General features: G+C 36.9%; 1 protein-coding gene across 1 annotated transcript in view; it reads right to left on the reverse strand.

The window, feature by feature from the left end:
* LOC140169252 (uncharacterized) overlaps positions 1–16,431 on the reverse strand; it is a 42,739-nt gene that overhangs the window by 10,926 nt on the left and 15,382 nt on the right. The window contains exons 5-10 of the mRNA XM_072192509.1: positions 7,785–7,926; positions 7,409–7,584; positions 5,718–5,789; positions 4,586–4,796; positions 3,845–3,913; positions 3,581–3,712 (exon numbers count right to left, since the gene is read on the reverse strand). Coding sequence (XP_072048610.1) covers positions 3,581–3,712; positions 3,845–3,913; positions 4,586–4,796; positions 5,718–5,789; positions 7,409–7,584; positions 7,785–7,926 — 802 coding nt within the window. The remainder of the gene's footprint in view (positions 1–3,580; positions 3,713–3,844; positions 3,914–4,585; positions 4,797–5,717; positions 5,790–7,408; positions 7,585–7,784; positions 7,927–16,431) is intronic.

The raw sequence follows: 16,431 nt of genomic DNA on the forward strand, positions 1-16,431 counted from the left end.
TTTATACATAGAATTTTCAACGTTTTTTCTATCCTTATTCTTGCTCAATTAAAAAAATATTTTGGCGTATATATAAAATTGAAATAAAATTCTCTGCCTCATAAACGACCTCAAATGTGCCCCACAATTGGGTATCACGAATCGTTATATATGATGTGCAGTTAATATTCATATTTTCTTTTATACAGAGGATGCTTCAGTTTTGACAGGAAAAATATTTTCTTGAAAACCCTCTCACTCGGTTATTTCAAAACGGTAACCACGCTTCCCTAGAATGTGCAATAATTTAGCATTAAAATTTTTCTTATTCTAACAGCAAGCGTTTCTAGAATGCAGTATGGCGAAATGTGGTGTAGTCCTAGAGTGTGATGGTTTTGTAGCAGATGACAGTGCTCATTCAAGCCTGTCAAGGTCAGTTAGTAGCCACTTGCTGAATGGATGGCCATGATCAGCTATCAAAGAGATGCCTTGTGCAGCTGCCAATCACAGTAGAGGTTTGATAACATTTTGTTAAAACCCAAATGTGATATAAGGACAAAGCTGTGCATGTTGGTACTTAATTGTTTGGATTCTTACGTTGAAATTCCCTTGTATTAGTATTTTTATGTGTTGTGTATAGTGGTCATAAATTATATAGCTTTTAAATTTTGGGCATTTTTGCTCTGTTGCACTGTACCATTATGGAATTTGAGCAAATCAATTACCGACACAAGCAGGTATACAGTGTATTATTTTATTTTTATTTCGGATCTCAGGAGCACAGCTCACTTGGCAAGGCATCAGAATTTGGTACACTAGCGCTTCGAACTTTAAATCGGAAGGTGGTGAGTTCGAGCCTCATCACGGTCACATTAATTTTATAAACCAAATATTGTTCGAACTTTTCATATTTGTTTTTCTTTTATTGTTTCTTTTCTTTGTCTTTTTTTTCTTGTTTTCTTTATTTTTTTCTTTATTTTTCTTTGATCCATATTGCCAGTGTAAGGGAGGGAGGGAACTAACGGCCCATTCAGTGATTTTTTTTCATCCGGACGATCGTAAAAATCATCAAAATTCAGATTTTGTACAAGACTGCGGAACTCAGTCTTCAATGATATAGTCAGTAATAATCTTTTGGTCATTATATGACTATCATCATTTGACGACTGAGTTCTTATGATACAGCATCCGAAAAGCAGTTTCAGACAATTGCTTGGGATTGTTGGGGCAGAGGTTATCTTTTGAATTCTTTCATGACCACCGAAGCAGAGTTAAACCTGTCAAGGACACTCGGCGTGAATTGAACTGACCATGTCACTCGCCACAAAAGAATGTCAAAGGTCATAAAACATCAACTTGGTGTCTTCTGCTAGTGGTTCAGCCCTAAGCCGTGTAGGCCTATTTAAGACAAAAATAATGCATTTACGTGAATCTGTAATTTATATACTGACAGTATATATAAATTAGCTACATGTATTTGAATGGGGCTTCAACTTCGTCAATACTGCCGTTTTCTTGGGTTTTGTGCCAATTTTGTTCCTTTTTTATAAAAGTAACAATTTGATTTTTTTTTCACTTCGCTGGGATCACTGAATGGGGCTTTGCAACGCGATATATTCAAAACTTGTATTCACCTACTGTTATAGCATTAATCCGATTATTACACAACCTCGCCAGCGTATTCAAGACATCCAATGCAAATAATCACCTAGATTATGACGTATCATACCGTAAATATGGCGGAGTACTCAAATTCATTCAACAAAAGCATGATTACAAGCTATTGCAATCTACCGCGACAGCTCGTCTCACACACATGACAAATGCACAAATACGATCAAATAGGTTGACGACAACGTTTGATTGAATGCACTGCATTGTGCCATGATTACGGTGAAGGACACCGGTTCAATTCCTTTGTATGGAGCCAATCAATAATTTCACGCACATCCTCTATTATTGCCCAATTATTGCCCGGGATGATTGCACACTGTAAAAGAGCTATTGTTATAATGTTTGATGAAATCGTGTTTAACTACCGTATTTGCTTAAGAACGGCACAATACAGATAAAGCAGACAGATCGACTACATGTGGTACATGTATATACATATAGGGAATGTGTGTGAGTCGAGTATTACCTAATTATAATAGGGGCGTATCCAAAATGAATTCACGCCCCTTTCAAATGTCGAGCCAAAGTGCAGGCCCTATGTTCTCCATACAGAAATAATACTAACTAAAATAACCAGCGAAGTGTGTCTGTCTGTCTGTCTGTCTGTCTGTCTGTCTGTCCGGCTATGCGTTTCGCCGCGCTTCGACGTATCGATCCGATATTTCAGATATGGATAGGTATCGGGAAAAGCCTGTTGACTGGATGGTTTTCAAAGGGCCCCCTCGAGATCAAAGGTCATCTGTGGGAAATGCAAATGATTCCCTCAATTGGATACCATGAAGCAATGAAGCAGCCGAGTAAGTGCATAAAAAGAAAAGTAGAAATATATTTGGCCACCTGTCCCAGCTGTAAGACATTTCACAACAGTGAACATCGCAATGTCTTCCCAGCATTCTTAGCTGAAAATGATTTCTAAATTTCAAACGCATGTATAAAATAAAAGGTCATCAAACAGAGGTCATCTAGGGTCGAAGGTCATATAGAGGTCATTGGGGTCAAACAGCATAGCTATCATGCTGTTGGAGTGCTGGGGCTCTCAATTGCTCTCACAGCTACCTCTCACAGCTACGGGTCCTGTTAGAGATTTCACAACTGTGAACACCGCAATGTCTTCCCAAGATTCATAAATTCTAAATTTCAAACGCATGTATAAAATACAACTGAGGCCTTCCAAGGTAAAATGTCATAAAACAGAGGTCATCTAGGGTCAAAGGTCATATAGAGGTCATAGGGGTCAAACAGCATAGCTATCATGCTGCCGGTGCTCTGTCAGTCGCTCTCAGCTATCTCCCAAAATTTCAGTTGATTTCGATTTTGTCTTTGCTAGTTAAACATGATTATGTGCAATACATATAGTCCAGAGAAACCTAAGGGTATTTTGATATAGCTTTAAAAAAATTAAAAAGGAATTCAAAAACATAATAGTTTGCATTATCTACAACGTAAAGTTATTAAGATGATAACAAAGGTCAAACACAATTAGTACCATTTGATCCTATTGAGATTAATAACCTATGCAATCGTTGTCTTCGTAAGTCATCAACCAGACATCGGAGCTGATGTAAACTATTATATTTCTGAATTCCTTTTGGTATACGAATAATTTGCTACAACTTTCACGAAACTCGGAGCAACTTGAATATTTGACTCCTATTCAAACTGGAAACTGATCCTTGACCTTTTGCGGCACATAACTTATGAACCATAGGTCGTATTGAGGACAAAAATACACAATATTATGATCCTTACCAGTTCATAATCATACGGGGTTATTTTCGGGTGATTCATTTCAAATTGCTTATTCCATGGTTCTGAATCGGTAGGTCGCAAACTTATAGAAAACACATTAAAACATAGTCCGGACGCTACCTTCAGGGTTTATAATAATAAACTGGTTTTATTATAATAGCATTAAATCATGCCTTACTCATTTCATGTACATCCAGCCACACTTTATAACCAGCACCTTGCAGTTCATCTCTCAGCGTTATCATCCTTTTCTTGCACGGAAAGCCTTTATCCGCTGGACCCCAGCTATAGGATATCATAACATGACGTCCTTTAATAAAACATAATATAGATAGGGAAGCCATAAATTAATAATATACGTACGTTGAATAAATTGTTACTGTGTGACAAAAAGAGCCGAACCTATATTTATATACATCCATCGTGAATAAAATAATCTCACCTGGCTCTTCGGTCATGCTGATCTTAGACGTTGAAGAGCTTTTGGGCTGTGGTTTAGCTGACGATACATCTGAGTTTTAGTTACAAGAAAATGAACATAATAATATGAGGTTACTGATGTTTCGAAAGTACGATACGAATATTTTGTAATGAATGTCAAGGTAATACATACAGTGGTATTGCATTTGAACCTGCGTAAATATACTTAAAAAGTACTATAAGCAATATTGTCCTTCTGTTCTGTAAAATCAAATCTGATTAAGTGTTATTGCCATTTTTGAGACCACTTATAACAGCCTTTAAAATATATGTTTTTTCTCTAGCAGAGCATTTGTTAAAGGTCTATTTTTGCTATAACCAGCCATCGTAGCCATATACTTTGGACTAGTTTAAAAAAGAAATGAGATATATTTTGGTTGATACTAGAAATGGGGTCAATCCCTTTAGTGGCAAAACGTCCTCTATGTTTTAAAAAAACAAATACGAGGTTTTGAGAGTTTCACCTTAACCTACAAGCAATATTAACAAAGTTAACCAAACTGAAATTGCCATATCAAAAAATAAATAAATAAATAAATAAATAAATAAATAAATAAATAAAGAAAGAAAGAAAGAAAGAAAGAAAAAGAAAGAAAGAAAGAAAGAAAGAAAGAAAGAAAAAAAAAACATGTTTTTCTCATAATTTACTTTGTGAAGTTTCTACAACTAACCTTTTCATATGTTGAATTTAAATATAACTCACCAGCGCTGGCTTCCCAGTACAGTTGAGTAGCAGGAATCGACACCTTCATGTTTCTGCAGTAATACGAGCCACGTTTGCACTTTGTCACTGGTATTAGGTGAAGTTTACCTACTGTCTTGCAAGCCACGCAGCAGACAGTCATGGTGTACCTGATGCCTTTGGCCCATCTGTCTTTTAGGTTAAGCAATGTCTTGTCCATGAATTCATACACCTTTAAATGACATCAACGTATAGACATTAAAACGTTTAATTTTTCAAAGGGTGAGTAAAATAAACACCACACACTATACGTACACGATCAGAAGTGATGTAAATTGAAATATGATTTTTTTTTGGTCAACTTTTATCCAAAATGTAAATATTAACTTTGAAGTAACATGAGTACAAACGTCATATTTATTATGGATAATGCATGCCACATGTATATAGATTCAATTTGTCCTGCATTATAGCACCAAGAGGGATTATGTAGTTTCAATGCTAGATATTACTAATTGGGCATTGACAACCTATACCGTATACTGGTAGAACATTACTCTAAACAATAAAGGTAACAATTTTAAACAGTATTGTAATACAAAAGAGAGATATTGTTTATACAAATTTCGTTTTGCAAAAACATTTTATGTTTCATGATATTATCCATTTTGATTTTTTAATCTAGATATGTTACAGGAAGGAGACTGGTAGGAACCTGCGAAACGCTAACCACCTGTCTTTTATCCAAGGTGCGCACTCAAAGATACGCGCGTAGTCCCATCCCATACATGGTTCAGCTGTGGAACAAGGATGCTTCAGGAGCAGGTCAATAATTTCTTGCTAGCTTGTTTGCAGTTACATTTAGTTTGTATATGATTTCGTTTTGGATTTCATGCTGGTGTAAGATATATTTTGTGTTTTGTTATTGCCAATTTCTTTGTAGCATGTATGTAATTCAGCCTTTTGGTTGCCATATGCATTGTTGTAATAAACCTTGAATAATAAAAATAATAATAATAAAGACAACGTGGTTACACTATTTTTGCTGATGTCATGTATCTAGCTTTATAGTATTTTGTTTGATGCTGCAACAGAAAACAATCTCAAGATGGTAAATATGTAGGCGTACGGGTATATGAATTAAATAACTTACACTTGTGCATACTTCAGTATCTGCTTCATTTCCCGCCTCCTCTCCAAACGTAGCTATGTTCTTTAGCATAATCTATAACGACAGAAATGCGACATTCCTAATTCCACCAAAAAGCATGCAAAAGCATTATCCATGGATTATAACTATTCCGAAGTATTAAAAGCAATTACTCTTCAATGCTTTTTGCCACTTTCAAATGTATCATTGCATTCATTCAACGTTGGAAACTAATTACAATTCATTTCAATACCGAGAGTATGTTAAATATTGAAAGGGTTCACAAGTTCAACCCATCCCCTTTTTTTTTATATCAATCGAACATCTTTTATGAACACAAATTACTGGTGGACTATTTTGTTTTATACGCTAGCTCCAATTTACAATGTCATATATTATTGCGTTCGATCACAATGACCCATTACGTAAGACAAGATGCAGTTTTGAAAGTTGAACTAAAAAGCTACACAAGTACTAGTAGAGAGGCCACTTTTACAGGGTCCCGTGCAATTGTTTTGGACAAAGGTGACAGCCTTGTTAGAATTAATTGATAGAGTTTCCTTGTTCTGTTTAATCCTGCTGTCAGTTCTGAAAAGTGACATGAAATGCGATATTTAGGTTGAAATGTGTTTTTTCAATTTTTACCAAAAATATCAGGAGGGAAGCATTAGTTTCCTTAAGTTAAAAATGGTGTTTTTTTTTGACCATTTTGTTTAACCTTTGCTTCTTTTGCTTGACTGAAATTGTACATTTTTGTACTATTCCTAAAAATCACTTTGGCTCCTCTTAAAGTAGCAATAACTACTAAAAGAAATAGACTGCAAACTTAATTTTTGTTCTAAATAATAGAGGCCCAATCATGCCTATTTTTCGGAATTGTTTTCGGAATGAAAATATTTAGCAGGTTGTTTGGATTAATAATATATAATATGGGGGCCATTCCTCTGGAGAATGTCAATAAGTGATCAAAAGAAAGTCGCGTGAAAGTGCCCACTTCCAGCTGACTTGAGCAAGTAGTACCTTTTGTTCTCACACAGCTCAGAAGTGTGCCGAGTCGTCGCAAACACAAAAAGACACTTTAAGCCGTCGACATATACCTATTTTCCACCCACTGTTAGGCGCATCATTTAGATAATTAAATAGACTCTGTAATTGAATACTCGGGCTTCTCGGCCTTCCAAACTTGACCCCTCTCCCATTTGCTTGCCAAAAACCTTTGTACCTAGTACACTCTCCTAGTAGACAACAGTCGCTAGGCGCTTGTAAACTAATCGAACAATAGTATAGCCAAAACAGCAGCTGAATAGGCTAACATTTTATGTTACATGATAGTAGACATGTTTTCTTACGTATAAGGTAATAATGTATTTTTTCAGGAGGCAGAGTCATTCAAATTTTATTTCACCTTAAATTAAAAGAACGAAAATGAATTCAAACAAAATATAAAGCCCATTGACATATTGACCACTAGTTTTAATTATGTTGAATGGTCGTGATTTAACATTTTGGAATGAAGTGAAATGACGCTCATTTCTTCACAATGAGTCAACCGATTCAGTTACAATTAATGTATAAAATGAAGAATAAGTTGGGTGACACGAAGGTTTTTAAATTTTTGGATTCTGATGCTTATATCTTAACATATGTCTAAATTCGTTCACTTTTTCTGGGACATCCTGTTTATCAAAATATACCTTGATACATGCACTGTTATGTTTACTACTCTGAATCATCTGTAAATGGCACTCGTGCCTCTTGTTCTCAGGACCTACAACAGATTCACAAAAGCGGTAGAGCAGTGCGGGGGCTACACCTGTGTGTTGAGATGACCAACGGGCAAAGTGAACAAGTACACGATGAAAGAACCCATCTGTGAAAATAACAGCAATCAGCAGTTTAGAAATAAAATAGCTTATTATTAATTGAAATCCCAAAGTTTATGATGACAAAGTATGCTGTTTATACAGCTTCTCTTATACGTTAAGGATTTTATTTGTAGCATTGTTTAAGATATTTGGTGATTTAAGATATAAAGCAATCAGATATTAAACCCCACACATTAGTATTTACCTGGTAGAAAGGGGTCAAACTCTACATAGAATTTGCCATCTGTTTTATCCTCATGTCCGCCCATCCCCTTTGGGTGTAGACATGCAGGCACGCAATAATCCGGGGTTTGCTCTTTCTCATCTTTTTCCTTCTCATCCTGATCCTGTGTATACAAAACAAAATCGTGTCTATGACATTTCCCTGCGAGAAATGCATTTATATACATTTACTGCAGAATAGTGCCTCGACTTTTGCCTAAATGGACCGAAACCATTTATTTAACGAAAATATGGTCGGTTCGGGTGGTGTCGGGCCACTTCTGGCCGGGATATTAATTGAAGCAACATTTCAGAAAATTCTCGCCCGGTATTTTTCAGCATTTGTTTCGTTTTTTAACCAACGATTGTATGGTTTATAGTAACATTCATGAGGTTGATTTCTATATTATTATTGCTGCAAAGTTCATGATAAACCAAAAGTTAAATTTAGACATCCTTAGTGCAATTTATATTTCTTTTTGATTGATTGCAAGAACAATGTAAGTGGCCAAAATGAAAACAAATCTAAAATAAACTCACGATACTTTATTTTATTATTTAAAAAAACAATTCTAGCACATTATTTTCAAATATGGTTCCTAATATTAACTTGTCACTCTGTCTGCTAAATATTGTAAGTCTCTGACACACATAATGAAATACGCTGTTTCTGTACTTTTCAAGTGTTACGAGGCCAAAATCACGGGGTTTTTTTTTCAGTTCTCACACGAATACACAACAATAACATACTGTTTATTTAACGAAAAGTAAAATATGGTTGGAAATTGGCGAATGAACAATAAATGCATATACAGTATAATCACACTAGTAGTTACTACTTAGTAGTCTTCTTCATAATGATTGCACAGTTCTGTTACACTCAGTGTTCCTGACGACTGATGTATATCCTATTTTAAACTTGTCCTGTGAAGATCACTGTTCATCGAAGTCCACTGAAGACTTGAATTTATGTACCCTTTGCGAACTAAATCCTCGCAAAGATGACAAGTTCCAAAATGGTGCTGCTCTCACCAATCACTCAGTTTTTCTTGCACAGATCCACTTTATTGACAGATATGTTATTTTATAAACCGAAACCTCCAGCAAGTCGGCAGACGAATTTAATCTGTTTGGATTGGAGGAGCACTTTTGATTACTCAAAATCTCCATCGTTATTGCTGTATTAATTGCACAATACAATAACTACAATAACTCTCTTTAACAAATCTGCTTCGAAATAGTTTTCCTCTCCTGTATTTCTGATACATCACTAGACAACTTTATTGAAAATACGATAAACCTCTCTGGGGATCCTCCACTAATTGTTGTTGCCCATATGAAATACTTTATTTATTAGTATAGTATGTGTTGGCAATACTCAACTGTTATCAACTTGTAATATCAAAAAGGGCTGTGAAGAAGACTAACATTGATTTAGCTCATGGTGATTGGTTCGATCTGTGTACCTTCGCTGGTAGTCAGAATGGAGTCAAATGACTCTCAAAGTGGAGTAGACTAGAACTGACTCTCAAAAGGAGTCGCCTGCCTGTCACAAGAGAGTCAGTAGAGTCAATTGACCCTACCTGCGGAGTCGTGCACGACGTGGTAGTTATTTGACACCTCGCAAAGGAGTTGGACCTGACTTTCACTATACCCGTGGAGTCATCGACGCAGTACTCAGTATAATGCTAAGGTAGCAGTCATTTTACATTGTGCTGCTGCTGTTTGCTACTATTCAGCATACTGGTCGCTCGCACGGTGTCTCGTGTATGGGTGTTTGGACAGTGTGACGTGGTACTTTCATGCTGTAGGCTAACTTGGTCTTGAGCTGGATTCCACAGGAGAATTTTAATCTGACGGTGAGATGAAGCTAATAATAGTAAGATTAAACTTTTGTAACAGTGATGAGTTGCTCACACCATGATATAATAATAATAATAATGATAATAAATACAATTTATAAAGCGCCTTATAGAGTAAAACAAACTCAAAGCGCTGAACAAGCTTAAAAAACTTTAAAAATATACCTTCGATTTACGTAAGACGACATATTAAACAAAATTAAAAGTCAACTACTAAATTAAAATGCACTGAATATACACTTAAATAGCTTTACCACTGAACATCATGTTAAGAATCAATACAAGTCAATAATATACTTATAATAATTATTTATGAACAACTTTAAAAACACATAATTGTAGAAAAATATTAACACATAGAAACTCCTACATAGCGATGTAATAGCAACAGCAGCGCCAAAAGTGTGGTGTGTGTAGCTAACATGAACTAAACATGTGCGTCTTTAAGTCTTTTTGAAGGTGTTTTAGTCCTTAGTCCTTTATACCACGTATTCTAGAACTTTGAAGGTGTTTAATAATTATTCCTTTATATCACGTAATCTAGATGTCATACCATTCCATACCTTTGGTGCTGCTATTGCAAAAGGCCGTTCATCATACAATTTGGTTGGGGGATCTTTGGTGGGCATAAAAGAATTTCTGAAGCTAATCTCAGGGACCTCCGTGGCTTGCGCTCTTTAATGAGGTCTAATAAATACACTGGAACTAACCGGCGCAGTGTCTTGAAAGTGACCAAAGCGATCTTGTACCCAATACGCCGTTGCACGGGCAGCCAATGGGGTTCCCTAAGAATTGGCTTCATATGTTCTCGCTTTCCGCATTTGGTTACAAGTTGGGCCGCGGAATTCTGTACTCTTTGTAATTTCGCGAGTTTATATTCCTGAAGACCGTATAGCAACGCGTTACATGAGTGTAACCGAGAAGAAACAAATGCATAAACGAGGCGTTCCACTGAATCCGTGTCAATATAACGGCGAAGGTTTCCGATCCGGTAAATGGCAAATGATGCAGCTCGGACGACACTTTTTACGTAATCTTTCATGTCCACCAAGACTTTTGCAACTCTCAATGTCAGACGTGCCGAAGGTGATTTTCGGGAAAGATGGTGTTTAAACAAATTTGTAACTAATGTGAATCACCTCCGTCTTAGAGTCATTCAACACCAGTCTGTTCACGGCAGTCCATGTCTTGATGGCCCGAAGACAGCACTCCAGCAGCGGGATGACAGATTCGCGTTCACTTGGATGGAGAAACATGTATAGTTGCGTGTCATGCGCATATGTCATAAAATTGCACATATGCATCAATAACACGCCCAAGAGGAGCAGAGAACAGTGTGAACATAAGTGGACCATTTACCGAGCCTTCAGGGACGCCCTCGTCGATACACGTACTTTCAGATGTCTCACCCTTTATGACAACTGTTTGATATCTGTTCTGCAGATATGACTCGTACCACGTACTGTTCCACCTATACCATATCTCTTACGTAGACGTTCGAGCAAAGCGACGCTGCACATAAATATTCGCCTCACTGGCCTAGTCAGTAGCCGAGCGAGCTCTAGTATTAAACCATTTTACTTTTACTAGGGCCATGGGTACATTTCTATCTAAAATTAAGGGAATGCTTCACCTAATCAGCGCAATTCAAATTACTTTTTTTTTTGCTTTCCAGCTGGAGTCGGACTGTCGGAGTGACACTGTAATGGAGCCAGGGTTACTCTACAAATGGGGTCTGGATTACTCTACTGCGTGACTCTATGTCTAAAATGACTCCATATTGGGAGTCAAATAACTCCTGTGTAGAGTCATCAACGGTGACTCTTCAGCGGAGTCAACAAATTATGACTCTTCAAGGGACTAATATTATCCCAATATGGAGTCATTTTAGACATAGAGTCGCAGAGTGGCTGGACTCTGCTTTGAGAGTCAGCCTAATTCCGGTTTGGGTTTCAGTGTTGTTTATGTTTTGCTGTTGTCGCTCTCCCCCATCCGGCGTAGTTGTTCTGTAGTTCTAATCGTTTAACCTTACCTTTTTGGTAATTGGTTTGTCGTGTTAAATAATAATAATAATATGGAGGCGCTTTTAAGTACATAAACAAAGCATGCCTATATGTCATTTACAAACAAGAAAATAATTACTATCTTAACTACAAACTTACACTACATACAATAGATCTTAAATCTACAAAGATAAATACACTTTACAAATTAAATGACATTTGAAATTGTGATGTGCCCTGAGTAATTTAATTTAATTTGATTATTTAACTTTGTTTACAAGCTGAAAGTATGTCATGAGATGGGAAAGCCCTTGTACGTGCAATAATGGTGTGGAAAGTCATTTTGGAATTCCCCCAAATTATTGTAAACAAAGTCAGATCTATGTTTGGAACTTGGAAATCCCCAGTTCAGTATATTGCACCATAGTCAGACCCCCCCAGGAAGTGATGTAATGTGAAGGTGAATGTGTATTATTGATATTGGGAAATCCCAAGATTGCAGCAATGTTGTGAAAATGTGATTGAAGTAATGGTTTATTAATAGATGATGGGTTTTTTTGCATGAGTACTGATATAAAAAGCTGGAGGCTTTTTGTTGGGACTTTACAGAATGCCATGGGAGATTGAGATACTCCACATGGGTGTGATGGTCTTCGTGCTTCAAAAAAGAAGTACATTTTAACCAGTTTATATAGCCAATAATTGAGCTAATTTTGATACAGCAACGAAGGAGATAGCGAGCAAACAAATGTGCTCTTCCTCATCGAAGGATTAAAGTTCTTCTGTCGAATTGCTGGAATTTGCTGGTATTTTGAAGACAACGCATCTGTCAAAAACAGCGGAGCTGTGTTAAAGAAACCTGATCCCTGGAGAAAGAGAGAATGGTGAAAGAAACACCATTTTTGGAGAAAGCAGCACAAGGAGATATATTTGTGGAGATAGCAGCGCAAAGGAGATTTGTTTTGGTTGACAATGTTCATTCTGTTCCTCATGATATGCGCTATGGACTTCCACAGGGGTCGATCGTTGGACCAAAATGTTTCACAATTTATACCATACCTATTGGAAGGATCATCAATAAGAACAATTTGTGCTATCATGTCTACGCAGACGATATTCAAATATATAGTTCTTTCATACCTTCAGATTTAGCATCTATTCAGTTGACTCTTTCTGCACTTCAAAACTGCATTGATGAAATACAACTCTGGATGACTGAAAATATGCTGAAGCTGAACAGTGATAAGACTGAATTTGTTGTTGCCACCTCGCCTCATTTTAAACGTTCTTTACCGGACATTCAGTTGCAAGTTGGAAATGACATCATCAAACCATCAGGAACTGTGCGAAATCTGGGCATCATCTTTGATGATGTAATGTCTATGGCTCCGCAAATAGCATCTCTTTCCAGTTCTGTTTCATACCATTTGCGTAACATCACTCGCATCAGACGTTTCTTGGATTTTGACACCTGCAGTAGTATTGTAAGATCACTTATTCTATCCAGACTGGATTACGGAAATGCTCTTTTGCTGGGAGCAAACACAACCCATATCGACAGACTTCAGCGCCTTCAAAATTGGGGTGCAAAACTAATTTTTTCTGCATCAAAATTCGATCACGCAACTCCGTTTTTAAAACAACTCCACTGGCTCCCTGTGAAAGAGCGCATTAATTTCAAAGTACTTCTGTATGTGTTTAAATGCTTGAATAGACATGCTCAAGGTTATTTAGCTTCTTGTTTCACACCCTACCATCAATCGCGTACTGCTTCAGATACAACACGGCTTACTATACATAAGTTCAATGCCAAATCTCTTCATTCTGCCGCAAATAAAGCTTTTTCTCTGGCTGCTCCTGGACTGTGGAACAATTTACCCATCACCATTCGTACTGCAAACTCATTACCAGTCTTTAAGAAATTATTGAAATCACATCTCTTCCCAAAAAGTTGACTGTTTTATTGCTCACTTTGTTTTGTTATATTGTATTTATGCTTTGAATTTGTTTATGCGCTGTGGTCTAGATGTAACGGCGCTTTATAAAAGAATTGTGTATGTATGTATGTGTATGTATGAGATTGGAGGAAGCATCATCATTTCCGTATGAGGATTTTATACGCAAGGATTTATAAATGCAAGTGTACTATGGACTTTGCTGATTTTCGCAGGACAAGTGAATAAGGATATATTACATCAGTCGTCCAGAACATTGCAAGAACTCTAGAATCACCAACAAGAAGACCGCTGGTTAAGTACCTATAGAATAAAACTGATTGTGTGATTTTATTGTAATTGTTGTTATATGTACCAAGCATACTTTGTTTTCAATTAAAGACTTAGATTTGTTAGCTTAAAATCAAACAGTGTATTTGTGTTGTGCATTCGTGTGAGTTCGGGTAAAAAGTGATTTTGGCCTTGAGTAAGTACGACTCGTAACAAAAATTGGGGGCTCGTCCGGGAAATACACTGTAAAAAAGATTGACATTATTATACTGAGTCTTGAAAGTGAAAGTACAGTATGGCAAAGTTCAAAGCAGAAGAGTTTCTTGAAACTATAGATTGGGAGAAATTTGATAAGTTGAAGAAGCCTGATTTATTAGCATTTGCCATACATTATGACTTGAAAGTTAAGCATGCTACAAGAAAGCAAATAATCAAAAATGCCTTGATTGATGTTTTGGTCGGGGAGGACATTTTTGATGAATCCTATTTGGAAGAGAAACTTGAAGTAGAAATTGGTGGGGACTCAGCATTTAAGTTGAAAGAGTTGGAAATTCAGTTAGAATTGAGGAAAATGGAAATGGACCAAAAGAAAATGGAAATGGATCAAAAAGAAAAACTGGAAATGATCAAGTTAGAGAATGAAAATAAAGAAAAACAAGAAAGGCTAGACATTGAAAAACAAAAACTAGCAATGGAAGACAAAGCTAGCCAAGAAAAGATGGCGCTTGAGCACCAAGAATTAGAAACAGAAGAAAAGGAAAAGATAACAAAAATTGGAAATGGAAGAAAAGGAAAAATTAGCAAAACTAGAAATGGAAGAAAAGGATAGGCAAGCAAAGCTCAATTTGGAAGCACATTTGAAAGAAAGAGAAATTGAGGAAAAGTACAAGTTTGAACAAGAGAAATTGGCAAAGCTAGGTGACAAATACTCATCAAGTTTCTCCTCAAAGACAGGGTTTGATGTTACAAAGTATGTAAAGCTTGTGCCTAAATTCAAAGAAAAAGAAGTTGACGAGTATTTTCAACATTTTGAAAAGGTAGCTACAAATTTGAAATGGCCTCCAGAGCATTGGACCCTACTGTTACAAAGTAGTTTTGTGGGGAAGGCCAGGGAACTTACTCAGCTCTACCAATAGAGAAGTGTAATAATTATGAAGAAATCAAACAGGCAGTTCTCAAGGCCTATGAACTGGTGTCTGAAGCATACAGACAAAAGTTCAGAGATTCAAGAAAGCAAGCAGATCAAACCCATGTAGAATTTGCTAGAGTAAAAGAACAAATGTTTGACAGGTGGCTTGGGTCAAAAGAAGTCAAAGATGATTTCGGCCAACTTAAGCAATTAGTTCTTATAGAAGAGTTCAAGAAATGTGTCCACGTTGACATTAAAACCCATTTGGATGAAAGCGCTAGCAAAATTAAGACGCTAAACGAAGCGGCGACAATGGCGGACGACTATGGTTTAACTCACAAATTGAATGCGAGTAGATTTAGTCATAACAGAAGTTATTTAAACAGGTTCAGCCATAATCAACCTAGAGCAAATCAGGGTGGTACACAAGAAGTGAAACCTCAGTCTAATTCACAGCATAGTGCTGGTGGTAGAGGGACCCCAGGGAGTTCAGGTAACAAAGCAAAATTTGGGACTGAATTTAAATCCAAAGTAACTTGTACTCACTGTAAGAGACCAGGGCATACGATGATCCAGTGTTATTTCTTAAAAGGCAGACAAGACGCACAAAAACAGCAGCAAACTGCTAGTAATACTGTAGGATGTGCAGTGTCACTTGAGTCAAAGAAACGAGTCAGTCAAATCAAGAAACAAGAATTCCCACAAAAGGGAGGTGAGACAGACAAGGTGTGTGAAGAATTTGAACCATTTGTGTTAGAGGGAGTGGTATCACTTGGTGAGAATGGTAGTCCAAAGCCCATTAAGATTGTGCGAGATACGTGTTGATCCAGGGTATTGGGATGGAAATACTTAATGTACCTCTCCACAAAGTTAACTTGACATCTGACTTGGTTTCTGGTCCTGTAATCATAGGAGTTAGAAATGAATTGTCAGTCAAGGGAGTGTCCATGTTGCTAGGAAATGATTTGGCAGGGGGGAAGGTTTTTCCTGACCCAATAGTCACAGATAAGCCCTGTATACAGGATGATAATAGTGAGGAAGAGGAGATATTTCCTGCGTGTGCAGTGACACGGGCAATGAGTAAGAGAGCCTCATTAGAAACAATTGAGGACAACCAAATTGATGACTTAGGCTACAATTTGGAAGACACATTTGTGTCAAAGTTGAATGAGAAAGAAGATCAACTTCCTTCTCCTGGGGATAAAAATACCCCTAAAATGACACAGCCTCTGAGCATGAACAAATTGGGGAAACCATGAATGACCCATTAAGTCATGACAAGCTAATTCTGGAGCAACAACATGACTCAGAACTCAAAGAAATCAATCAAAGGGCATTGACCAAAATCAGAACAAGAAGCAGAACAAAATTCTGTCTGTTTTTACAAACAAGATGGAGTGCTAATGAGAAA

The sequence above is a fragment of the Amphiura filiformis genome, chromosome 14, assembly GCF_039555335.1.
Source record: "Amphiura filiformis chromosome 14, Afil_fr2py, whole genome shotgun sequence".
Taxonomy (NCBI): Eukaryota; Metazoa; Echinodermata; class Ophiuroidea; order Amphilepidida; family Amphiuridae; genus Amphiura; species Amphiura filiformis.